The sequence below is a fragment of the Carettochelys insculpta genome, chromosome 3, assembly GCF_033958435.1.
Source record: "Carettochelys insculpta isolate YL-2023 chromosome 3, ASM3395843v1, whole genome shotgun sequence".
NCBI lineage: Eukaryota > Metazoa > Chordata > Testudines > Carettochelyidae > Carettochelys > Carettochelys insculpta.
The window spans coordinates 65,086,565-65,114,459 of NC_134139.1; the positions used below are offsets into that span (position 1 = coordinate 65,086,565).

General features: G+C 44.1%; 1 protein-coding gene across 2 annotated transcripts in view; it reads right to left on the reverse strand.

The window, feature by feature from the left end:
* SLC30A6 (solute carrier family 30 member 6) overlaps positions 1–26,123 on the reverse strand; it is a 51,555-nt gene extending 25,432 nt beyond the window's left edge. For both annotated transcript variants that reach the window (XM_074990021.1, XM_074990024.1), the window contains exons 1-6: positions 26,005–26,123; positions 18,908–18,994; positions 17,169–17,253; positions 15,693–15,735; positions 2,614–2,679; positions 1,538–1,618 (exon numbers count right to left, since the gene is read on the reverse strand). In XM_074990021.1, the coding sequence (XP_074846122.1) occupies positions 1,538–1,618; positions 2,614–2,679; positions 15,693–15,735; positions 17,169–17,253; positions 18,908–18,994; positions 26,005–26,007 (365 nt within the window). In that variant the 5' untranslated portion in view covers positions 26,008–26,123. The remainder of the gene's footprint in view (positions 1–1,537; positions 1,619–2,613; positions 2,680–15,692; positions 15,736–17,168; positions 17,254–18,907; positions 18,995–26,004) is intronic.
* Between the last annotated feature and the right edge of the window lie 1,772 nt (positions 26,124–27,895).

Genomic DNA, 27,895 nt, shown 5'->3' on the forward strand with positions numbered 1-27,895 from the left:
TTTTAAAAACTAGCTATATAGAGGAAAGATTTTTTTTTCCTCCCCAGCAGCAGGCAGCTAAATCCAGATATAAACATAACAATTGGGATGCCAAATTAAATGCTTCAACTACATTGAAAAATGGGAAACACTGTCTTAAGATGTACTGATATGCAGATTGAATCTGGGTATAATTTACCACTAGAGAAAAGACAAATGAGGATAGATAAAATAACTCTAAACAAAAAGGATGTTCTAATGAGGACATAGATCAGTTTTCCTTCTCAATCCATGAGCAGTTAAAAAAAAATCTTCAATTGTAGCAAAGAAAACATTAGAAAACAGTAATACACAAGTAAGGCAGTACAGCATACTACCCCAGATGAGGTGCAATTGCCATCACAGGAGAAACTCAAGGCTATGCTGGGCATCAAGCTATTAAGGATACTCTAAAAATCTAAACATGTAAATCCTTCTAAAGAGGCCACTAAAAGGCTCTCTGTTCCACATCAAATGAATGCATAAAAAGATTATATTTTAAAACAAATTTTAGTAAAGCAAAACTAAACCTGAATTAGAAACACCATCTCTATATAAAGAGGGAGTGCTTTTGTGAGGCGCTCAGCTGCCACCAATTCCAACAAATTCAATAGGAATGCAGCAGTTCTGAAGAGGCTCTCAGGATGTAAACTCATCAAGGTAAGTAAATTCAATGTTACATCTGGAAACCTTATATAGTTCTAACACTGCCTCTTTTTCAAAGATATATCCATGGCTTGATACCAATGATTCACAAAATCAGTGGCACTATTAGGCTGTTAATACAGCTGTAGATATTTAAATTTCTTTTAAATTTGTTGTGGAAACACTATAGGTAATTTACATAAAGCAAATCATATATTTTAATGGGTTCTAAAAACATTTTTAAAACTAAGCACTTGAAACAAACTATTTCTCTCTGGTGTGCTTAACTTATCAAAAATAAACTGCAAAAAAACAGACTATGCACCTAAAATAGTTTGTATCAATATGGAGCAAATTTGAATGGATTGATAAAATAGGAGTTAAAAGAAAAAACAGACAAACCCGTAAATTAACTATTCTACTATACAATTGGTTTAGATCATACATACGATGCTATTTAACAGATGAACACTTGAAAATACTGAAATTAACTAATTACAGAAAATAATGTATTTTCAACATTGCTTGATAATCTCTGTGACCAAACAACGTGATAAGATTGCTTATGAGGTCCAAAACAGAGTACCTGGAATATGCAATTCGTAGGCTCATTTAAGTTTTAACTTTAATTACTTTTATAATTTTGTTGTAGTCCACATACACAGTAAATAGTCCAAATCAGCAACATATGCTAATATAACATTACCTCTTGCTGTGAGATGATACTGTCTTTAAGAAATCTAACTTTTTCTAATAATTACCTTTCTTTTACAATAGTTTAAAAATATATGAGCTTTATTTAACTTGGAGTGGAATGCCCTCTTATGTTAGAGCGTCAGATGTAAAGCATAATGGAAACAGTTCACCTTCTTACCTTTCTTTTAGTATAAAAAGAGCTCCAAGTTGTGCCAGAACTGTGGAAGCAAATACTGCTAGTACTTCAAATCTTTCAAATCTAGAATTTGAGAAATAAGATAAGACGACAAGACAGTATATTAATAGGCTTTTCAGTTTCGCCTGTGGAGGAACAAGCAAGACCACTTTTGGCTTCTATTTTGAGTTTGTTCAAGTTGTACAGTTTAAAATGAATCCAAAGTTTTAGGAAGTAATTATTTCCAAGTTTCCTTAGGCAGGCCTGCCAGTGCAGGGATGGGGCCCTGCAATTCTGTTGTGCACTCCCCAGCACACCTTGAGGCCAAGATCCATATAATTTACTATGGATAGTTAACTGATCGGAGAGCTACAGGAAATTATCGTGATAATCCCCACCATAAAATGAAGCAATTTATCTCTGTCTCCATCCCTGTCCTAGGACATTTTTTAGATTTTCAGTATTTATGTCTCCTTGATTTATGAGGTACTATAAATGTTTTTCTACATACAGTGTGCCTACGAACCAAAACAATGGGCAAACTATACATTATAGACCAAATGCAGCACAATAAGCCAATGGGGATGGAGTAAATATTCTCATTGTTTATGAAGACTTTTAGCATGTACATGCAAATACAGTGGAAACTTTCTAGACACACAGCTAATATACTTGCATGTATTTTTCATGGCACATTAAATAATTAATACTTTACTATTAGTAAGGCCCTACTTGAATTGTAGGGTTATCAAAAAATTAGTGCTGAGTTGCAGACAAGCCATGGAGAATTGAGGAAAATAACAATGGACTTTAGCTGTAGTAAATCTTTTGCAACTGGCAGCTGCTTGGTGGGCAGAGAGGGAGCTCCTGCTGCTGACAGCCACCATGGGGGTCTGAGCAGGAATCTGGGGCTGAAAGCAGGCACTGAGGCTTCCACTCTCAGCTCTGGGGCAGCTGGGGCTCCCACGTTCAGCCCCACACACTGGGGCTGTCAAAATTGCAGAGGAAGTTGAATACAGTGGAACCCACAATTTCTGCAATACTGAAAGCTAAGTAAGGTCTTAATTATCAGAACTTACCCAAATGAATAGGCTGGACTAGGCTTCTTCATCATTACCCAGTAACTTATTAGGCATGTTATCAAACTAAAATAGAAAAGAAGGCTGCTATTAGGAAAATCAATTACTTTATTGCAAACTATTGTGTAGATTGAATATATATCTTAGCTTTTAGAACCCACCCTCAATTTGAATGTTTCTGTAATACTTGGGTTACACTTTGGATGCAATCCTGCAATTTTTAGGCTTACAAAGATTTCCTAGAACAGGGGTCAGCAATCTCCGGCACTGGTGCCAAGAACCGCATGCGAGCCAATTTTCATCAGCCTGCAAGGCAGGAGCTGAGCCCTGCCTGTCCTTCCCCAGGCAGCCAGGAGTTTGCTCAAAGGCATGCCACCTGTGGATTAACAAAACAAAACAGCTAATGCTGCCAACCACCACCTAAACGGTAAAGCTCTGCATCTTAATTTATTAATGACACTCTTGTAAGCCGGACTATTAGTGACTTTAAAAGTATCACTTGCACTCAGCTTGTACATAGAGGTTAAAAGGTCAAATGTTAGCACTCTGCCTCGGAAAGGTTGCTGATTCCTGTCCTACAATACAGTGCAAGTTTGTCTGTATTTGGAGTGTGGACCAGGCCTCTGCTGTATGTTTTATGAGGACAGCTAATGAGTTATAGAACTGTACTCAATACTACCTCTTGTATCAGAGATTACACCCTTTGATCATTGTGTCATGAGGTTCTGTGCTTAAAAGGAGCACCATCAAACTTCCCAAACACCCCACATCATTCAGACTACGAGTTTATCGTGACTCCAAATGCAATGTATTTTTTCAGTGAAGTTCCTAAAAGAAAAAGAAGCTAAAGTTTATTCTCTTGAGCCCTAAAACTTCTGTTGAAAGGGAACTGGAGGGCAGAGAAACCTTCAAATAGGAATTGATAAGCAAAGGTTTTCCACTGTTCTTTTGCAGCACTGAGAAAATTTCTCCTTTAATCCATTTGCTTTACTTGCATTCCTTTTGAATGAAGTTTCCTGCTTTTAAATAGGGTGAAATCATGTAAAATATCTAGTCTGTAAAGCTAGGGGTAGTGGCATAATCTCATAGCCTATCCCCCACCTCTTGACTCCAGCACAGATATTACCTATCCCCTTGAGTCTAACACTAATGCTGCGTGTACACTAGAGGGTTTTGTCGTCAAAACCTGTGGAGCATCCAGACTCCAAAGGCATTCTGTTGACAGTAAATAGAATGGAGCACTTTTGTTGGCAGTCTTATCCCGCTCCTCACAAGGCCTAATGTCCCTGTTGACAGAGATCTGGTGACAGAAAGCCAGTCTGGATATTTTGGCGGGGCCTTCTGTTGACAGAAGAGGCCTCTAGAGCACTAGGTGGGACTGTGCGGCAGCAGTAAGTTCCTCAAACCTAGTGTCTCCCTCGCCCTTCCAGAGGAAGGGGAAGATGGCCGTGAGGAGGCGCAGCAGGTGCTGAAGTCCCTCTGGCTGAGGCCAGTCCAAGCCCAGGGGCAGCTCTCTCACCATGGCTAGCTAGAAAGCACTGCATCTCTCAGCAGGCTTTGAAACCCTGCACTAGCAGCTGTGCTGTCACTCATGGAGGTAGGCATGCCCCACCATGGGCAGGGAATGGGCATCTGGGGGGAGGTCCTTTAAGGGCACATCTTGCCAGGGCTCCCAGAAGGGACTGCCGACCACGTGACCCTGTCTGAAGTGTTCTGGGTGTCCATTCTTTCCAGAGCACGACCAAGCAGTCTGGCCGCTCTGTCAACAGAGCAGATCAACAGAGTGATCTGCTTTGCTGTCTGGCCACGATCTGACAACACAAGTTTCGTCAGAAGATAGCTTCCAACAAAAATTTCTGGCAACAGACCACTCTAATCTAATCTGACTATATGATGGGCAGCAGTTACTATTACTAACAGAGAAACAGTCCATTTCAGATTCATTTACTCGGCCAGCCACGTCCACTGACTCTCATGGCATCCATTATTCACTGCTAAACATCTGAACAAGTGTTCAGTTTCCAAAAGTGCTTGGTTTGAGAACTGGAAGTTAGATCAACTGAACATTAACTTAAAAAGTTTCTGAATGAAGAACCTTAGCACACTGTTACCACTCTATAAATAGTGAGGCGGCACAGTCTAACCAGTTCCAGAATGCTGAAGAAACCAATCCTGTTACTGAGAGTAAGACAACTAAACTACTCTAAGGTTCAGGAACTAATATTTCAGACACTCTAGAAATCACTCTACATACGAGAGCTGCATTATACAAAAAACATACTACTTTCTCTTCATATTTTTAAAAATGTTTGCACATTTATTTAGATTAAATTCATTAATGAATAAAGCCTCCTTATACCATAATACAGATTTTTCCATTTGGTCACATATTGTATCACACATTAGAGGTGGATCCAGATTGTAAATTTCAGAACTGGAGCCAAACTTCTCCAGCGTTCTGACATTTTGCATTTGGGATTTGGTTACGGCCCAATCCTCCCTTTTACAATACAGGAATGATCAGCAAACACCATTCAAAAAAAAATTGTACCAAAGCATTGGTTTTACTATACTTTTTTCCTTTTTCGTTAAGATACTTGTACTGTTCACAATAAATATTTACTTTTTATCACAATGCATGATAAATTACCCCCCTCATTTGACAGTCTTATTGATCACTATCTAAAGCACTATATTAACATGATATACGTAACAGTTTTTACCACTTTTCTTTGAATGCTGTTTTAAAAAGAAATCTGACCACTGGAAAGGTTCTCTCTCGGTAATGGACCAAGGTTTCCATTATTACTAGTTTTAACTCTTTGAGCCAACCCAAATAATTCTTCTACCTCTCTAGTGTTCACATCTTTTAGGTATTTGTAGACAGTGACCCCGTCCCCACTACAGTTAGCTAAATAAACTGTTTAAGAAGACAATACACTAAACCTCCCGTTACTAAGTGGTATTTCTCTTCCAATTCCTTTTAATTGATTTATATCTTCCTACTACTGAAGTACCTAGATTTGAATTTAACACATTAGGCATAGGTCTCAGAGCAATGCAAGAGGAATTATTACCTCCCTGTTCCATACCGTGATGCCCCTAAGCATACACCTCCAAATCAAACAGGGGTGGTGTTTTTTTTTTGTTTTTTTTTGGCTGCAGTTGATCACTCAAAGTTCACACCTAATAGACTATCCACTATCATCCTCAGGTCAGGGTCAGTATTTTTCCCAAGATTTTACCTCCTCCTGAGTACGTGTGATTAAGATTATTTTTTCCGATATAGCACATTTAAATTTTTCCACAATGAATTCTCTTTCCTGCCACTTTCTCCTCTGCAGCTGCCTTTGGATTATTTTTGTTTGTAGTGCTTCTTGCAACACACCTCAAATTAGTGTCATCTATGAATTTACACTACACACTTCATACTCCTTTCTTCCCAATCATCACTGGACACAGAACTTACCTGATACACATTTACACACAGCCTCACAACGTAATATTTTGATGTTTAGCATTACCCTTTGTCCACAGTATTTCAGCCTGGTTTCATTCCTTGCAATACTGCCAATATTGAGAACACCTGAATTCACTTTTGAGGTAAAATTATAGTTTGTTATACGCTACCATGGAGGTCACAAACTGAAATAGTGAGGGAGTTACTTTTGCACCTAAAATATTGAACATAGCTCTCACACCTGTGGGAGCACGAGCACCTGGTGGCCGGGCCTCACTCGCAAGGCAGAATGACCATACACTCCATCTTGGAACGCTATCATACAAGGGTGGGAAGGTCTGAAGTCAGGCCAGGAGAAAGAAATCAGAAAGTTGACAAGTAGTTGGAGAGTCCCCAAAGAGAACATCCTGACAAGCAGATAGTAAGTCCCCAAAGAGAACAGCTGGGGCTAGTAGCTGGAAGCCCCCCAAAGAGAACATCTTGGTTGTACAACATCAGACGGTCCCAGGGGAGGTTCAGAAAAACACCAAGGACAGAGGAAATCTTGTAACATGTTCTGACAGGCCGGGAGGATAGAAAGCCCAAATTAGGTAACAAACGCTTTAATTGGCCAGGTATCAAACCCCCAAGTAAGAAACAGTATAAAAGGTGATTTAGCAGGAATAAGGGTGTAGGCTCCTGGACACAAGGCGGAGGCTAGCAACTTCCAGTCCAGACAGCAGACCCCGGCCTGATCACCCGGACGTCAACACCACGAAAGGTCCCAACCAAGCCGTATCTCTGACTTGAAGGGCCGCTGTAACATAGTTGTTGGTGAGATGTGGGAGCATTGGATGTTATTGGTAAGTCACATATCATTATATACAGCTATATGTAACCTAGTATTTAGCCTATGCCAAATAAATAACTATATAACAAGTGTTAAGTAATTGTAGTTACGAATAAATGAATAAATCACTATCAGTAAATACCACTAGCTGGACTAGCTGGGTCTGTATAGAGAATTATTGGGACTTAGAACAGCCACAGGGCATTGTGGTGTTCACAATCGGAGTGTTATTGTTCCTGGTACTCATAATACTGTGGAAACCTAGGTTTTAAAGTGGATACACTGAATCACATATTGCTGCTACACTATATCAGGCTGCTATAAAGGTGGGGTGGTCGGTCACGGGCCACCCGACTCCCCCCGCTGTATCACACCCCACGCGCACCCACGGGACCCAGAGTAGGTCGGCACATCGTCATGGCGTCAAGGACAGGAGGTCAAGGGTCTTATCCCTTGGGACGTGGATGCCCGTGGGAGTCAACAGGGAGGGAGTCAAAGCCTGAGGAGTTATTTATCATGCTCAGTTCCATAAATTGGAAACCGAGCAGGGCGGACAAGAGGGACTTGATGTATGTCTGTTTGATAAGGGGGATGACAGAAAGTATACTATGAGAGTGTCAGTTGAGGGACTGGCTTGTGTCCTAAGAAAACACCCAGGGTCAAGGTTTTATCCCAGGGAGGAAAAGAAGCAGTTGCAGTTGGAAGGGATACAGAAACCGCTGGATCCCAAGCAGAATCAGATGCATGCTTATAAAGTGTTTTTAGGATGTGTAGAGAGAGCTACAAAAGAAAAGAACCCGTGGTTTCCGAAATATGCCTTGGAAGACGGGGGACAAGCACATAGGTTGCTGGTAGAGACAGCTGAGGAATGCTGGGAAGCGCGAATAGCTCATAAAGTAAAAGCAGATGATCATGACCCAAGGCGATTGTTAAAAATCGTGGCAGAGAAATTTGTTAAGTTGTTATGCACCCTAGACACGTTAGAAGGATTGGCTAGGTCGTTGGTCAGGGGACAGGAAAAGACATCTGCTCTGGAGAAAAAACCAGGAGAACTAGGGGAAGCAGAGAAGGGGGGCACCCAGCTCAGGGAGTCAGCTCCTCTGAGAGAGCCACCCCCCCCGTATCCCCCAGAGGTGATTGAGTCAGCGGTCCCCTCAGCCCCGACGTTGTATCCAGATTTCAGGCAGCTGAAGGAAAAGGGGGAAGGACCGAGTAGCGTAGGAAAAGGGGAACGTGAGCAGACTATCGATGAAGGGATGGGAGTAGTACAAGCATTTCCTATAGCAGTCACACGAACAGAGCATAATCAAACCGGGGGAACAACTACTAAGATTGTGTTACGGACCCGTACCCTGGGGGAACGGAAAGAGTTGTTAGACAGCACTAGCAGAAAACCCGGTGAACCGTTGCCTCAGTGGTTAGGTCGGTTAGTATTATAGTTTGGATCAGATCTAGTAGATAAAGAAGAGGCTAGATATTTAGTGCGAAACTCCTCATGGTCAGGGGGTGCTGCGAATAGCCAGGAGATAGAGGAGAACACCCAATGGCCCGTTACTGTCCCAGCTGTCGTCTCCTTGATGACAGAAGGCAACGTTACAAATGTTTAACATACCATTGGGATCAATTAGGACTGAGGAGGAGCTGATAAATACCATTGCTGGCATGTCATTTATCATGTGGCAAGCTCGCCAACACCCCTTAGGACTAACAGCAGCTCAGGCTAACAATCCCCGTCCTTGTTTGTTTTTGGCAGACCCGTCTCAAGTACCCGTTAGTGCAGTAGCTGTTGAAGGGGCTGGTGAGGCAGGAGGGGTTACAGCAGGAGATCTCATGTGGCTGCAGACAGTAGTTGGACGTCCTTTGGGTACTTTGTTTACGGTCACAGGCAAACTCAAGTTTCCAACAAGCGTAGGGGAAACGAAAGTCCTAGCAGCAAGCGAGAGCAGGCAGAACCGAAAGCAAGGAGAGGGAGAGCGAAAGTTTTCCCCCCTTGAAAGGGCAGTATTTGGGTTCTTGCTGAATAACAGCAATCTTACAAGAAGTGAACTGAGAAAATTGAGTCCGGAGGAGCAATTCACCTCGGCAAAATCGAAGGGTTTTGTCCCTTACGGAGACAGTGAGAAGGGGAAGAATGGGGCGGACGACAAGGCAAAAAACAATTAGGGGTTGCTTCAGACAGGGCCGTTATCTGAAGTAACCGAGCTTAATCGATACACAAGGCCCTACACTAAAATACATATAGAAGGGGAAGTAATCAGATTTTTGTTAAACACGGGTGCACAGGTTTCAGTAATTAAGCCATCTGTCCCACACACTAAATTAGGGAAAAAATTATGGGTCCAGGGATTGCACGAAGTAAAAGCCGCAGAAATGGCTATGGTTAAGGTTAAAAGGGGTAATAAATTTTATAAGATTAAAGCTATTATAGGGCATGAAAATTTACTAGGGGTAAATGAGATTCGACGACTGGGCCTGAAGACATTAATATGGCAGGCCTTACAGGTAAAATTAGAAAGTGCTTCAGTGCATAGTCCAAAAGTAGTTAACAGGAGTCCATGGAAGTTCAAACCAATTCCTACCCCAGAGGAAGGGAAAGGGCATATAAGAAATTTATTAAAGAAATTGCTGTCAGAACAAAAAATAGAGTTAGTACCAGAGTCAAGGTTTCTGTCTCCCGGGTGGGGAATAAGAAAGCCGAGTGGAGATGGGTACCGGCTGGTGGTGGATTATAGACAGGCTAATACACTAGTAGAAAGGGTACAATTTACAACACCATACACCTTACCGGAACTCTGGAAGATGTTACAGTCTAAGAAACTGAGATATGGCACGAGTATTGATCTTAAGGACATGTTTTTTCAAGTCCCCCTAAGGGATGATCAGGGCATCTTAAACTTTTCAGTGTTAGGGAAAATATATAAATGGAAAGTTTGCCCTCAAGGCTATGTTAACTCCCCAGCAGCGTGCAGTTTAAAGTTGACGGAGACTTTAAGTAAGATAAAGGAGGAACCGGGAACGGTTGTGTTAAATTATGTAGATGACATTTTAGTTGCCGGAGAGGAGAGGGAAACCACACAAAGGCTTCTAAATAAGGTATATCAACAGTTAAAACTGGATGGATGGCAGGTCAGTGAAGATAAGTCGTCCAAGGTCGTGCAAACAGAGTTCTCTTTCCTGGGCCTGCAAATAGACTCTGATGGCATTAGGCCAAGGGAAGGAAAAGACAGACGATTAAAGGAGTGGGAAAATAAGCATCCTGAGAATAAACAACAAGTACAACAAATCTTAGGAGAATTAAACTACATTCGACAGTTTCTCCCCCTAGAAATTAATTGGGCAATTAGGCTATTGCAGAAAAAAGTCACTAAGAAACACCCATTTTGTTGGACCACAGAGGATTCAGAGGCGTTGACGAAACTTATTGAAGTTAGTAACCAGCCGTTAACTCTATCCAGGGTGGAACAGGAGATTCCCATAACTATATCGCTGGCATGGACCGCAGACCATTTTTTAACCAGGATAACTCAAAGGGGCAAGATAATACATTTGGAGCAATGGAGCATAAATGGATCAGAACGAAACTATGGGCCGTTAGGGAAGCTGTTGTTGGGACTTGCACACTTGCAATTCTGGTCAAAGGGGCACGTAGGAATTATAGAAGCTCCTTTAATAACTGCGTTAAAATGGATTACACCGGACTGCCTCGCCCCGGATTTTTCCGGGACCCTGCGCACCTGGGCACAACTAACAACACAGGCCCAATACCCTAATACTTATTGGGTAACTCGCTTACAGCACAAAGGGGAAGTGCTGGTGCATCACAATTGGCTTAGCAGAAGATAATTTGTAACCTATAATCTAACCATATGGCCAGGATAATTATCTGAGCCTAATGTGTTTTATTACAGGTCAGCCTAATTCATGTTGGGAGCAGCAATCCCGTATGGAAATCGGCAGCACGAAACTCCACCAATACTGTTGAATTATGGGCAGCTGCATTCGCGGTTTTAGCCAATGCCACTGAATGTGTAGTTTGTACTAACAAAGTACCCTCTGCTAATGAGGCTCCATTTCGTTGGACCCTGTGTTTATGAACAGTTCTAATTTCAGTTCTACTAACCTCGGATATTTCCCCGATTATCAAGAAAGAAATTCCAGAGCAAGTACACTCATAACATTGGCTATAACAGATACCCCTGCCCCAGAAGGAACTTTTTGTTGGGACTTTCCGAGTTTACATGAGACAATATATCGATGGATTGGAGAACAGCGAGAAGATTACAAGCCAATTTTTGTTGGGTTTCAACAAAACTGTAATTTGACGCTTTCGCTGTTTGAGTTATATAATCATTCAAATATAAATGTAACCAATAATTTTGTTAGCAAGAATAATACCCATTGGTTATCGCTTGCAGATGTGTGTAATAATGATAAGTCGCATCCAGCATTTTTTTGCAGCCAACGGGGTTTTTCGGCAATTGGATATGGTTGAACAGGGGTGTAGTATTACCAAATACTCCACTAAGCACTTTAATGCTACCATCATAAACCCCATGACGTGTTTGGGTCACTCACCCAAAAGTAAGGCCAAAAATATGCAAAATCAGGGTGTGCTGGGCGGATGCCCATGGTGGCACAGGTTTAATAATACACGGCCACAGGCCAAAGTTCCCGACCACTTATTGACACATAAGTGGATAAAACAAAACAGCTTACCCCCAGCCTGGTTTTGGATTTGTGGGAGTCAGGCTCATTCAACGTTGCTGAAGTACCCTATCGGTCGCTGTACTATAGGAAAACTAGCAATTTCTGGTAGCACCATTTATACCAGAAAGAATTCCGAATCACGATTTATAGGCCGGAAAAAGCGAGGTTGGACATCGGATGGTTGGGTTGCTTTTAAAACTTGGGTACCAAAAACAGCCCAAGCTATGTTAGCTTTAATCCATTAGGTAACCTAGTTATGCAAGAGCAAATATTAGCTTTAGGCGTAAGTATAGAACATTCAGGGAATAGAACTGCAGAAGCATTAGGGTTAACAAATGATAAAATGGAAGAAATTCGTACCTATGTTATGCAAAATCGCTTGGCATTAGGTTATTTACTTGCTAAAGAAAATGGGTTTTGTGAATGGCTAGGTAACAAGTATCCACAATTTAATGGACAATGTTGTTTTGAAATTAAGTCAATCAAGCAAAATGTAAGTGATATAATCCAGGATATAGAACAAATCGGTCAACAGGCCAGAGAGGCGGCATCTTGGTGGGACAAATGGTTTGGTGGTATCCCATCCATATTTGGATTGGGAGGGTTAAAACAATTATTTTGGTCTATTTGCATAATACTCATAGCATTATTACTTGTCGTTTCTCTGGGGTGTCAACTTATACGCAGGATAACCTCAATAGGGACTCAGGTCAACTCTCTCGCCCTCCATGCGGATACTCAGCCGTTGTTAGCTGCTGATAGCGGTAGTGGTGTGGAGGTATAGGTCCTGCTCGCTTGGCCACGGCCAAAGGGGCATGTGGGAGCACGAGCACCTGGTGGCCGGGCCTCACTCGCAAGGCAGAATGACCATACGCTCCATCTTGGAACGCTATCATACAACTGCGGGAAGGTCTGAAGTCAGGCCAGGAGAAAGAAATCAGAAAGTTGACAAGTAGTTGGAGAGTCCCCAAAGAGAACATCCTGACAAGCAGATAGTAAGTCCCCAAAGAGAACAGCTGGGGCAAGTAGCTGGAAGCCCCCCAAAGAGAACATCTTGGTTGTACAACATCAGACGGTCCCAGGGGAGGTTCAGAAAAACACCAAGGTGTACACCAAGGTGTACTCAGCCTACATTTTTGTTTGTTTCTTAATATGTAATCTTATTCTTCTTTTGTGTTATAAATTGTTAGGTATACCTCTCTAGTAACGAGAATATTTGAATATCTGGCAACCTCCCAATAATCCCAGGGCCGCCAGATATGACAGAGTTAACTGTATGTTGTTTGCACCCTTAATTTGAGCCCGTCTGCTTTCCATTAATTCACAGGTGACAGATACTGAGGGAGGGGTCAGATTTGGTGTTCTGACTGGGGGTTACACACACTTTGTTATTCAAAGGCCCCAGGGGTAACAGCCCCATCCAGGGTCCCCACAGCTGCAGGAATCGGTGCCCCCACTGGTTCCCTGCCACAGGGCTGATGGGGTTTCCTTGGCTGGGGTCTCAAGAGTCTGTGAGGCTGCAGGGGCTGTTGGCAGGGCTTCTCCTCCCCTGCACAGTTCCCCATGGCTGCAGGTGGAGCTAGGTGCCACAGCCCAGCTCTTTCCTGCTTTCCGCACACCTGCTACAGGTCTCCTTGCAGGGACCCTAACTGTGGCTGGTATCCTCATAGCGGGGCTCCCCGCAACCTGGCTCCCTGCCCTGGGGCTCCCCAGAACAGGCTACCAGCAGAGCCCCCTGCCAGCAGCAGGGCTCCACTGTGCTCTGCACAACGGGAGCTCTCTGGTCTAGGTGCCCTCTTGTCCAGCAACATCCATTGTTCTGCTGGAAGAGGGATGTCACCGATAACAGAGTTTCAACCCGTATTGGGTAGCTTAACCAATAAAATATGTAGAATTCTAAAATATCGTGCATAGAATTTTATTTCTTTTGGCACAGAATTCTCCCAGGAGTAATACAATGCCACAGTTGCAGTCTTAATAAAGTGTAGCCCCAAAATATTAATCTTAATTTAAAAAAGTGCATTATTTCTATAAGGTTTCTTCAAGATAATGCAAGATATTATCTGTCTATCACAGACATTTTCCAGCAGACTCCTCTCTTTTAGTAATCTGAGGTCATCACCAATGTATCAAAATATTCTTAAAAATGATTCGGGTTTTCTTTTACTGAACTAAACTGTATTACACCTCATAGGAATAGGAACTGCAGATTTACTATCCATTCTTCAGGAATAGAAGTCAGAAATCAGTAAACAGTCAAAAGTCTAAGATTTAGACATGATTAATTTTATAAGCACTAGCAGTCTTGATGAAGTCAATGTGTTCTTAGGATCTGACCCTGTAGCCAGACAGAATCCCCCTGCTCTACTCCATCTTGCCCCTTTTAGGTGTCTCTGAGCACAAAGCACAAAGAAACAGCACAGTCTTAGAATGCCTGAAAGCACAGATGCACTTATCTCAAGCACAATTTTGATGCTTCAAAACACAGATGTGCTGTGTCAGCATGACCCTGGACTGAAGAATACAGACAAGGGGGCTAACAGGCTAGCTGTTGACCACAGGGCCTCTAACTGCCCTTGGCTGGTACTGATAATTGATACGCCCACACAATCGTCCCGAAAGAGGAACCTCGCACCCCTACGAAAGAATGTCCTGTTTTAATGATTTAGTTATCTCTACGTTACAAGTGTAAATCAAATTGCAACTGCCTTGTAAGAACTGGTGTCACAAAGACAAACCAGTACAATCGGTACCTTTAGGTAAGGAAGAATGTGCATGAACCAAGGGGTATAAAGAAGGGCCCAGCAGACCACTCTGAGCTCCAATTTCCTGTACCTGCTGGTCGGGTAAGGTTATTGTCTCCCGAGGACCCAGGGGACGCCCTCCTCGTTTGTTCTTCCCGAGGGATTCAGTGAACAACGTTGGCTATGCCAGGAGTCAAAGGACGCAGGGGTGAGAATTATGCCTGCAATGTACTTTTGTGCACATTTAATGGTAAGAGCTCTTTAGGCTGAGGTGTCTGGTCCTCAAATGGGTAACTTTTCACTTGTAATCTAATTGGCACGTCACATGTATCATCCTACTAGTAGTTACGAAGATAGAGCAATAGCCTTGTAACCATTAAGATTCTTGTTTCTGCTTTTAATAAATAGCAACCATTTAAGCTTTCAGCCCGACTCCTTCCAGTTACTGTAACTTGGCCGAACACAAACAAAGAACCTTAGCTGGTTTGGCTATATTAGCCCGGTCAGTGGTAAGGTGCAGTAAAAGCTGAGCGCTGAGTCATGCTGCCTCCATGGAGCAGATTCTTGGGGCACCCGTCAGCCTCCCTGGCTGCCCACTGCGAAGGGACAGTCTGTCCTAGCAGTTAAAGACTCGGGTGGAATAAGCTCTCTGCACCACCGTTTGGGGCACCCGTCAGCCACACTGGCTGTCCGCTGCGAAGGGACTGCCTGTCCTAGCAGTTGAAGACCGGGTGGATCTCTGGGGCACCCGTCAGCCACTTTGGCTGCCCGCTGCGAAGGGGCTGCCGGTCCTAGCAGTTAAAGACTCGGGTGTGATAAGGCTCACAGACCACTCATTACCTGGCCATTGGCTAACAGACCCATAAAACAGAAGTAGATCTAAAAATCACTTCCCCAACCGTGATGCTTAAAAAACCACACGCACACACACACACACACGATTTTCAAAATACACTTGTACAATTGGCGGTGGTAATATTTTCCTGAGTCAACCAATCAAAGGAATACTAGTTTGGCACGCCATGTGGTTTTTGTTTTCAATTGTGGTAACAACTTCAGTCAGCTCTTTAAGAAATCTAAATATAGTTGATATTTTTAAACTGTTCTTGTCAGAGCAGTGTTTTCTTCTAAGTTCACTTACTATTTGATGCACAATCTTATATACATTTAATCTAAATCATCTTTATGCCAACTAATCAGTTCTTGCACATATTTATGAAAATTACGAGTAACTCTGTAGTTGGAACATAATAGTTTTTCATGCTGTTTTACCCTCTTTCAAATTTAGTAAATTATTGATAAACTTGTAGGATCAGATAAAAAAAAACCATAACCTTACCTGAAAAGATTAAAGATTGTCAAGTATGTGTAGGCAGTTAAAGCTGTGAAAACAAATTTTATATTTAAGTTTTCACATTACAAGAATTAAAGAATATTGTATGTAGGTTTGCCTTTAAAAACGTTATCCCTTAAATTCTCTATGACACAACAAGCTACCATTTTCTATCTGTGCAAATACTCTTCGCTGAAAAGATAATTTATCTCAGAGAATGAAAATGTAACTTTTAAACCTGTTTTTGTATTTTTTTTGTCTCTAATACATATTGTGACAAGGGCCCCTCTTATCCAGGCCACTGCTTGGGTCTGTCTCTCACCCCTTTCCCCTGGGGGCTGGAGGTTTTGCAAAGTGTCTCTGTCCTAGGTGGACTCAGTCATTCCTCCTGGGACTCCCTCCCCTGCTGTTCCTGAGCTGGAGTTGGTCTGCCTCTCTCTCAGGCTTCTGTTCTTTTGCTCCCTCACTCTCCATCTCCCCTACACCTCTCTTCCCATCCACTCACTCTCCTCCCCACCTTCCAACTGTGGAGAGCTTTTAAGGGCCTCCATTAAGCCAGCAGTGGAGCTAGCTGGCCGTAATCTGCCTGAATGCCTATAATTGCTCTGCGGCCTGCTGCTTGTATTTAGCTGGTCTTTTTTCCCCTTTTTGTGCTACCTGGCCACTCTGCTGGAGCCCTCTGGCCTGACCCTGCCACAATATGTTCTAGCTACTCAAATATTTCATTTAATAATAAATTAACACAAGATTAGTTCTATGAAACCAAATAAAATATTTAAGTATTTTGTCATGGATAAGTATCCAATAAGACTAGAATTTAAACCCAGAAAAATCAATAAATTCATCATTAAGGTTTCCATCCCCGTAGTAACAGCACCTGCTTATGTGTATATATTACAACAAGGGATGGGTGAACTGGCTCAATTAAGATAGGAAATAAAGCAATATTCTGATAATCATTTTTTCAAACTGAAATAAGATTAGAACTGTATCACATAGTAAAAATATAGGTTCTGTAGCTGCATTGCAGACACATGGCAACATCTTCTGAATTGTATGCAAAAATCAGGCCATATACTGACACAGGACCAGGAAACAGGAGAAACCCACTGTCCCTACATCAGAGTTGGAAGAGAGGGTCTCCACTGAAATCAGATTACAGACATGAGTAAAATTTTGAAGGACTAGCATGAAGATTCTAAACTCTGCACAAAGGAAGCACTGAAAGGACTAGCAAAGAAAGCAGATCCAAAGCTCTTGTGGAAACAGTGAGAACCTTGAAGAATTCACTGACTGTGTGCAGTTTCTGAAAGTTTCAAACTGACTACGCAGGCTCTTAAAATGGGGTAAATTATGAGGCCAGTTGCACGGTCATCTAATTTCAATATACTCAGAGCCCTGTTTGTTTATTATGCTGGCACGGCTATAAATTAAAACTCAACAATAAACAACAATTATTTTAGATGCAAGAATACAACATACCTATGCTGTTAGTAGAGCTGCACCACATAAGCAGGAAACCAGTGCATATTAAATTAATTGCGCCAAACAGCAAGATCTTCCAGGACTGTTAATAAAAGTAATTAAATGAGTAACCCTTTGGTTTAAGGCAATATGTACCTGACTTGATTAAAAAAAACCCTGCAACACTTCATTATATATGTAGTGATTTTCCCCAAAAAAGGTTTACTTTAAAATCAACTATTACATGCCCTCACGCACACACTGCTAACTTTATGGGCAGACTGACCACTCACTTTCAAAATCATTGCGCTACATAAACCTTAAAATACAATTCTACTTTGAAAATTAATTATGTAAAAATGCCACCTTTATCCATGCAGATTTGTGTAAAGTAGACATCTGCTGAATTAGTGATAAAAATGTTATAGCTTTACATCCATTAACTCTGGAGAAACAACAGAGCTAAGACACCTGGAGGCTATTCCTTCATGTACACTGGTTAAGAAGTGCTTTTCACCCGGGCATCTCCACTGTAGCCAATGGACTGCACTAGTGTCACTTGGAGCCAAAACTGAAGATGGTAGAGCTACACGGGTGCAAATATGGACCTAATTTAGCCTGCAGAACATTTACTTCTAATGACGATGCATAAGAAACAACCCAACTTGATTCTCAGATCCAAGGCTGAGTTTGCAGGGCATGAGACCAGTAAGAACATTTTTACTTGTAAACAGAGTACTGCTGATATGGACATGGGTGGTGGGGCAGACACATTTTCATTGAACAGTAATGTGACAAATAATGAGGGGAGAACAAACCCTAAACTTTAAGCTTAAATCCTCTGTATATAAGCTTAACCCCTTATCCCCTCAAGTAATAGCGTCAAATCCAGCAGTCTTTAGAGAACCAAAATTTCCTCTACTACATTGTAAGTTTTGTCTGAGTAAGAAACACAATATTTAGCCATTATTTTAAATGAACAAGTCAAAACGGCCTTGCTAAGTTTTACTCACACACCCACCAAAGATGTGTAATTCAGTTTCATGGCATATCAAACATCACGTGAATTTTCTTCATAATCATGCAAAGTAAACAGCAGGTATACAGCTTTTGTCACTAGGGTTGTAAATTTGACAGATTTGCAAGACTTTCAAAAAAATTTATTGATGGGCTTTCCTATCAACAGACCATGTGCAAAACAATCCTTTACTGCACCTCTCCTACACCCCCCCGCTTTTTTTTTTTAATTTTTTAGGACGGGGTCTTTAATCAGTCCTGTCTCAAGAAATGGAAGCTGTATAGAACCTTTTACTATCAAGAACATTTTACCAGTTCCATAAGGCTTTATGCTCATCATATATTTGATTTAAAATTAAATGTGAGGCACTCAGAATCAATGGCAATGGACAACACAAATTAGGAAGCAATTAAAATTGCCAATAAACTCACTGAAAACAATGCAGGTGCTGGAAAACAGAATATTACTGTTTAAGCCAGCTATAAAAACCAATGTGTATTACATTATTTCTTAAACTGCTCTCATGCCATGCTTTATATACATTTTGGCCATTTCTCAAATTGGTTGATTAAGGCAACACACACAACTGAGTACAAGGCTATGAGCCCAGATTAATGTTTAACCGAAAACACAAATTAAAATGTCTACTTAACTACACTTTTGGAAATGTACCTAGGACAGGGTAAAAAACACTTGTGGAAAGTTAACCATCTGTAATCCATTTTAAAAATTAACTTACCCTTCGATCAGCTGCTACCAACCTAAACTCCTGTGTTAACTTGCTAGTTATTGTTCTTTGTGATTTGCGGAATAGGTGTATTGTCCCCTTTAAGAAAAAAAAAAGTTAGTCTTTTTCGTATTCAAATCATTTTTATGTTCCCTTTTTATTTTTAGCCCTAGAAATTACGTATCTCCTTTGTAGAAAAGCTTTGGGGTCAACTGAATATAAGCTGCTTTCTGGTAAATGTTGCTTCTTTGTGATGAGGAATATGAAGACAGTCAATACTGTGAATGAGAAAGGTTAGGGAGATGACAAAGGGGCAAGCATCAAAAGCAAGGGCTATGGTTACACTACAGTGCCCTGTCAACAGAAGTCACTGTTGGAAGAGATTTCCCGTGGCCACACACTAAAAGCAGATTGGAAGAGCACTTCACTCTGTCAACGGAGCAGCTGGACTGCTTAGCTGCTCTCTCGACAAACAGGCACCCGGAAGCACAGCAGACAGGGCTGTTGTGGATTCCCTCTCTGTCGAGAGACAGCCCCCCAGAGTGTCCACACAGCTTATTTGGTCAACAGAATCTGTCCACAGCAGCATTATGCCTTATGGCTGTGAGGCAGAATGCTGCCAGCAAAAGTGCTGAGTTTTGTCCACAAACTGTCAACAAAACACATTGCATGCACACTCCACTTGTTCTGTCGGCAAAACATGCTTGCATAACCCGAGCCAAGGAGTTCTTGTCAACCTTTCCCCAATGTTGTCCTTCCAATCTCTTCTATGTTACTCAACACAGTAGATTGATTTAAATCAGAAAGTGATTTATGTAAGTGGTTTAAAACAAGCATTCAATCAGCACATAGGAAATCTTCATTTAGACTGCTGATTTTAATCTTCTTTGCATTTGTGGTTTTTACATTTTTAAAGAAATCTTAATTCACATTTGGTTTGTACAAGCATTTAAACATATTGACATACAACCAAATATAATCTTTATACTAAATTTGGATCTTCTTATTCACATGGATACATTATATATTTAAGGAATTATACAACTTCACATACATTTATTCAAATTTTAATGCTAACATTTTTATGTTAGAAAATGGTAACTAACATATCTCATTTACTAGAACATGTTTTATTTTGTATTTGTGTAAAGCTACATGTGAACAGAAATTAGAATTCAGTCAATAATATATATATAAAAACAAAATTTGTATTTTTTTATTTAAACTGTAAGGAAAAGTATCAATATGTTTTGCATTTAAAACTGATTTAATAAAAGAATTATCTGATATTAGCAAACTGTTTCTGGTCATCATGAGCTACATTTTAGGGATCTTCTAGGTGCTTAACAATGCAGATAGGTGCCCATTTGGATTTTCAGAAGTCCCTAAGCAAGTTATGTTCCTATCTTGCATTGAAAATCCGATCCCTCCACCCCCATCAAGTTATAAGAATTAGCAAATCTCATCCCTTTCCAACTGGCTTTTAATTCACAGACTGGAGAGGAAGGGGGAGGAGAGATAGAAATCTTCCTCCTTTTGTAAGCCCTAATCAATTTCTCAACTTTGAATGGACAAATCCAAATGAAGAAAAATGTCTCAATCTGCTAGCTAATTGCTCCCCATTGTCTGAGCCCTCCCTTCCAAGTTTCCTGCAACTCTGAAAAATTCAACTAATACACAAGTGCTTAAAACCCATAATTTTGTACAACTGTGAACATTTAAAATTGATGGAAATAAACATTGATATCATCCACTGAAATTATAAAACAAAATAAAATTGAAATTCTGTCAAGCCTAAATGAAATCAGTGATTTTGGGTATAGTGGTCTTCACTGGGTCCTGGACACGATAGGCTGCCCAAACTGAAAATTCCACTTAGAAGAATATGTTTTCCTTGTGGAAAGCTTTCTGCCTTTGACTCAAGTTTCTGGAACTTGTAGTGAACAGTCATAGCACGTAATGAGTCAATGTCTACACTATCAGATGCAGCAATCTCAGCTCTTAATGAAGTATTTGGTTCTATGCTAAGGACACCAATATTTAAAAAGGGATCTAGAGGTAATCCTGGCAATTACAGACCCGTAAGTCTAACATCACTACCAGGCAAACTAGTAGAAACTATAGTAAAGAATAAAATTGTCAGACACATAGATGAAGCTAGATCAATGTTACCCAAATGCAGCCGCTATGACTGCAAACAGCCACCAAGGGCTTTTCATATTGCCATGAAAGCCTCCTGGGAAATGATAGGCAGGTGTATGTGTGGCACACAAAGCATTGGCCTTCGCTCACTGTTGCTCCTGGATGTGCCCTCCTGCACTGCCTTTGGAGACAGGTGGGGGACAATGCTGCACTGTTGGAGTAACATGAGTTCTTGACCCACTGGGTGGGGACACCCTGTGGGCTTCAGTACTGGGATACAGGCAGCAGGGTTCAGCATGAGGATTTTGGGCATCTTGCTGCATGGTCACCAGTTCCAGCAGCAGGTGCTGGCCCCATGTATTGTCCTCCCAACCAGAGCTGCATAGTAGTGCACTATGACTGCAGGGCTATGGGCACAGACAGCTGGCTCAAGCTGTATGATGGGTGCTGAGCCCAAGCTTTGGACATACTGCCACAGCCTTCATCTACGGGGCTTCGGGCCCCAACCCCTGGCTTTGGCCACATGGCTCTCGTTCCTGTCTATGACCTCTAGCCCCACCTCACGACAGTGGGCACAAACACCCAATTCCAGCTATGTCGTGGTGGGAGGTGGCTCTGGGGACCAACCACTGGCCATGCAGCAGTAAGAGCCCAGTGCCAACCCCTGGTTCTGGCCACCAAACTCTAGACTTTGACGTTTCACTCCATACACTGGCCACATGGCAGTGGGTACTGGCCCCCAGCAGTGATTCCCAGCTCTGCCCATGCACCGCCCAGTCCTGATCTCTGGAAGGGAGTTCCAGCCCCCTCTTGCTCTAGGCTTTAGCAGCAAGATAGTGAGGCTTACTATCCACCCCCATATCCCTTGGCTCCCACTACCTCCCTGGGCCCCACATCATCCCTATGACCATCCCTGGCACCTGCTGCTTCCTCCTCCAACCTTCCCCCACTCCCCAGGGCTTGCAGAGACAAGTGATATTAAACATACACACACATTAGCTAGCTGGAAGGCAATGAAAAAGTTATACTTGTATGTTTGTTAATATCACTTTTCGCTACCTGGGAGGCTGTGATAAATGATACAGTATTAACAAAGACAGAAATATCACTTTTCACGGCATTATTCTTATTGTTGAATCTGCAACAATAAAACCAGTGTAAATTATGAACCACTGTGTATGTAAGCATATTTTTTCTAAAGTTAATCAAATATTTTAAGGAAAAGTGTCAGTGTGACCACCAGCAATAGCAGCTGGCCGCAGTTGGAAGGCACCAAAACATGTGTTGAAAGAATCTCTGAGCTAGATTGGGGATTAGGGAAAGTTCCCCCCCACGCTAGCTGCAGCTCATGGATCCAGGGCTCACTTCACTAACAAGGGGGGAAGAACATGGGGTAGAAACTCTCTACAAAAAACACCCACACACTACTTCTTTCTGGACTCCCTTCAACTCCTCATCAAAATCCAGCACGTAACCTTGCTCCCTCATTTTTAACAGCTTTCTTTTTCTGTCAGCTGACACAGCTAATTCTGTAGTTACACGATGCTTCAACAGGGAAAGCTGAGGATTGAAGCCCAACTGATAATTGAGTTAGAACTGTACATAACACTATATTTTCTTCCTTTAAAGAAAGCTGTAATATCATGTACACACACAACCACATTAAAACACTACTCAGCTTTCACAGTTAAACAGTCAGGCAATACCAAATTCACTAATAGAACCCTAACTTATTCCCTTGTCCATATGCATGATCATTTAATTAGAAACTGTCATATGTTTCCTCTTCCATAGGTTTCCTACCTCATTCAGAGCATGTAATGGATACGAGAGAGCAGAATTCTGGTTGCATGGGTAACTGAATCTAGTGTTTCCTAACTGGTGAATGCTTGATAGTGAATCTAAATGACACTCTAAAACAGGGGTCAGAACAAGAGCCACTTTTCAGTGGCACATGGCAGGAGCTCAGCTGGCTCCTGATGCTGGGATCTGCCAGCGGGGGAGCTCCCTGCAGCTGTGAAGCTGCTGGTGAGGTTTTCTGCGCCAAACTGGCTCCATGCCTTGGAGCTGCAAGGCTCCCCAGTGTGGGGCTACAAGACTGCCCCAGCTCCGGCCAGTTTCTACTCCACCTTCCCTCTCCCCAGGGACCCTTCTTCCAGTCTGTGCCTGCACTGAGTGCATGGGCCTCTCGGGAGTGGTCATATTGTGGTGGTGGTGGCAGCAGCAGCAGCAGCTGCTGTGGTAGAGAGGAGCCCCACACAGAGCCTCCCCATGGCTCAGCAGGTAGGTAGGAGTGACCACACCCCTCCCCCTCTTATTGCATGCATGACTCCTGGCATGGGGGCAGCAGCAGTCAGTACCTGCCACCAACTACTCCTGACGCAAGCTCACTACTACCTACCATGCTGTGGGCACAAGGAAAGACCCACGCACCTCAGGGGTGGAAGGGGAACCTGCAAGCAGGCAGGCTGGCCTGGGGTGCTGTCAGCTGACATTAAAGGTCATGCTACAGGGTGCTCTGTGAAGCAAAAGTAACCCTGCTGCTTTCTCTCCTTGGGATCCAGCAGCCCCAGCTGGGCATTGGAATGAGCCTGCTCCACGCTCAGGGCTTTGATGCTATCCTTGACTCTGGTTATCCATTTCCCAACCAAGAAATGTGGAGAGTATGGCCTGAACATGAGCACTGGTTCCAGCCAGCGACTTCCCCTAGACTGGCAATGTATGCCAGGGTTCTTTTGTTTTTGCTGTCAAAACAAAAAGCAGTCAAGTAGCATTTTAAAGACTAGCAAAATAATTTATCAGATGAGATTTCGTGGGACAGACCCACTTCTTCAGACCATAGCCATACCAGACCTGTAGAAGATGTGGTCTGAAGAAGTGGGTCTGTCCCACAAAATCTCATCTGATAAATTATTTTGCTAGTCTTTAAAGTGCTACTTGACTGCTTTTTGTTTTGATAGGGAGCCGTGCTAGTCTATATACTCCCTCTTGTTGTTGTTTTTAGCTAGGTTAAGAAGAAAACCTCAAAATGTGAACTAGCTGTTACCAGAGAGAGATCTATGTGAGCTTTCAAAGAGTCTAAGCAGTGGTAAGCAACCCCTGGCACACATGTTACATGAGCCACTCTTCAGCTCTTTGCTTCATGTCCCTGACCCCAGAGGCTCTCTGCCTGGGGCCAGTGGTAGCTGCCTGCCCCAGACAGCAGCAAATCTGTGCCCCTGGCCACCAGGACTCCCCATTCGGGCCACCGGGACTCCCTCACCAGGGCCAGTGGCAGCTCAGCTTTCAGCCAGCGGGGATGCCTGTCAGACTGGCTGAGCTCCCAGCCCGTAACATCATCTGTGTCTGGGGGCTCCCTGGTTCAGCAGTGTGTGTGGTCCTGAGCAACATATGTGGTCCTGCCAGGACCACAGATCCAGGATAAGAGAGGTTCACACTGTATTAATATCCCAGACATTTTAGCATATTTTAAAAACCCAGCCAGATGGAGATTTAAAGAGTGTAACGGTAAAACTAGGCACCTTAACTTATTTATTACTTGGAGACATTGTAAATAGAACTATTAGTGGTTTTAAAAAGTATTACCGGCAGAGGTCTAAAGAGCAAATTTCAGAACTCTGCCTCAGAAAGGCGGCTGATCCCTGCTCTAAAATAACACACTAAATATTTGGAGCATGCTAACTCTGTAGCAAGAAACAGATTTAGAGGCAAGTTGTCCAGCTGCAGAATAAAAAGCTCTTATAAGTCCCTGACAAGCCATTAACATAGGTCCACATCAGGAACCTAAGAAGCCTCCAACTCCCTTAACTGTTCCCCCATCCTGTCCCCATCTCTTTTCCTCACCAGCCACGCTCTTTCCGTATAGTTCTTCCTTTGCCACCTTTCTTCCAATGCACCAAGAATGGGAACCAGCTGCAGCAGGCACCAGAGCATAAAGACAGTGCCAGTGTTAGCCCACTAGGGTCCCCAAGCAGGAATATCTGAGAGGAGACCCTCCACAAACACCTTAATAATGAACAGGAGGTTCCCAGGCTGACTGGTGAAGGGACCCACTGGGGGCCCACAATCCACGTCACTGCACTCAGGGAAGGGGTGAGACAACCTCCTCCCTTGCTCTGCCCCACCACTTCCCAAAACAGATGTGACCTGGAGAACTACACGCACTCCTCCAGCCACTGGCAGCCCTGGAAGAAGCAGAACACGTCCCCAGCTCAATCTACTCCCTCTGGCACATTGCTCTGCTTCCTGTCACTAAATGTGGGGTTCATCCCACCCATCCCAGGAGCAACACAGCTAGGGGAGGAGAATGAGTGGGGACCACTTTGCTCTGTTTCCCCCATTACTGCCAGTGAATGGGGTGGGAAAGAGAAGCAGACCCCCGCGGGGGCCACCAGGCCTCCTTGACTAGTCCCCCTGGGATGCCCGGTGACGTTCGGCCCTGCTGGCTGACTTTCTGCCTCTCCTGCCCATGGCATTTAAGGGGCATGTACTACCCCCGGGACTCCCTTGAGCTGCTTGGGGCCCGAATCAAGTGCTCAGTCGTATTATGCTTGGCACAGGCGTCATAGCCCCCGATTCATTACGGAGACGGGGCCGGTCCACACTTAACACGTACGGAGGTTAAGCTGACTCCAGCACGCCGGGCTGCGAAGTCTCACACCTTCCGGGGCTGCAACGGCACACTTGTGCCATGCAGCGCGGCCCCCGCCCGCAGGCGGCAGCAGTACGGCTGGTACCTGCTCACCTCGCAGCCCCCACAGCCCAGCAGGGCGAACACCGAGGGGCCCACAGGAGCGCTGGAACCCGCGGGCCCGGAAAGCCACCAGGTCCTGAGAGCCGGGTACGGGGCCGCAACAGCCACGTCTCCCGAGCCTAGGAAGCGCCACCCCCCAAGTGCCCGGGCAGCGAGACCGTTAGCTCGGTAGCCACGGCAACCCCCTACTCCCCCCCGACTAGGGGCAACTCACCATGTTACTCCCCCGCCCGGCACCGGAACTGGCGGGTCCTACCCTCCTCTAGGCCGGAAGAGGCGGACCCACCCGTTGCCATGGTGAAAAAGAGGTTATGGGGAAATGAGTACTGTCACTGTTTACGGGCGAGCGCCCGGACCGGAAGTGACGTGATGAATCCGGCCGTCCCGCGGCGGAACGGAGCGTAAGTAGCGCTACTCTCGCTTCAGGAGGTAAATGCGCATGCGTCTCAGGAGGTCGGCATTAAACAGAGAGCATCGGCTGAGAGCTGCCTGGCGCTAACCGTAGTGCTCCGCCTTTCGCCGCGTCTCCAACCAATCAGCTCGCTCCTCAGTCTGGCCGTAAGCTGTAGCGGGCACCGCGGGATGGGCACTGTCCAGGGAGGGCAAACGCGAGGTCTCGTTCCACCTGCGCTGGTCCTATAGCCGCTCCTGCGCGTGCGTGCTCGGCCTGGTGGGGCTGCTGCGGCTGCAAAGCCCCAGCCCTGCGATCGAGGCCGAGCACAGCAGGGCCCCGGCAGGGCGCCGAGGGTTTGGCTGTGTCCTAGGACCTGTGCGGGTGGCCCCGCGGGGGCTGGGTGGGAAGACGGAGCCAGGGCCTGGCGTGGGGGTTAGGCGTGAGACAGGGCGGGGTTGTCGGAGAAGGAAAAGGGGAAGAATCCATTAATCCTCAGCAGAGCTGTCCCCTGCAGGGGGTGTGGCGGTTGGAACAAGCTGCCCCTCCTCTGCCCCACTTCACTCCTCCCCCCTCTTCGCGCGCCTGCCCTGCTTCCGTTCCACTTCTTCCCCGACGGCCCTTTGTCTCCTCACCCAGGCAAGGCTGGGAACGGGTGAGTTAAAGCAGAGTGGGGCCAGGGGCGTTGCCGCTGGCTTCGATACCACCCAGACCCTGCATCCTCCGGCGCATAGGTCTCCCTCCAGGCACAGGGCTTGGGGCAGCCTCCCAGAACCATCCAGCGGACAGGACTGCTCTGCCCCCTTTCAGAGTAATGGATAGTGGAAAACAACCCTAGCTTTGCATACAAATTGATGAAGTTTAAATTAGCAACGCACACCCCCATAGGCTGCGCCCCTACCCCTCCTCTGCCTCCGGCTTTCTTCCACCCTTCCCCATCAGTGAATCATTGGGCATTATGAGTCAGGGACAGGAGTGGCAACAGTGGTCACCGCTTTTCCCTCACACACACGTACCATGCAAGACCTGAGCGCCAGAGCAGCGGGTAGTCGATTCCACTGTGCTTCCGTTTTCTGTGGGTGGTGGGAACTGGAGTGCCTTGGGAAAGGATGCTCTGCTTCTCACTGCCACTGAGAAGCTGGATGCATGAGGCTGGGAAAGTGTGGCAGAACAGAGTAGGCTGGGTCCTGCTGGCTGTGTGGTGAGCTGGGAGAGGGAGGTGATCCTTGCTGCCATGGCTGCATCAGGCCCTGTGATCCCCTGGTACCTTCTGTCCATAGGATGGTTGGGGCAGCTGCTGTGAGGCTGCCAAAACATGGAACCTGAGAGTCTGCTGCCCTGATTCATTCTTTAGACAGGGCAGTTCTGTGGCTAGATTAAAAAAAACAAAACAAAACATATGCTACTTTGTAAGTCCACGGTACAGCCCTACCTTGAAAATAATTTGCAATTATGGTTGCCCCAAGAAAGAGATTAGAATTGTAAAAAGTACAGGAAAGGGCAATAATGATTATGGATGTGGACTAGCTTCCCTAGGAGGAGAGATTTAAAAGGCTGGGACTTGGAAAATACAACGAACAAGGGACGTAATAAAGGTCTATAAAAATCATGATTGGAAGGGAGAAAGTGACTAAGGAAGAGGGATCACCCAATTAAATTTATAGGCAGCAGGTTTAAAAGAAATACAAGTACTACTTTATACAACACAAGTCAA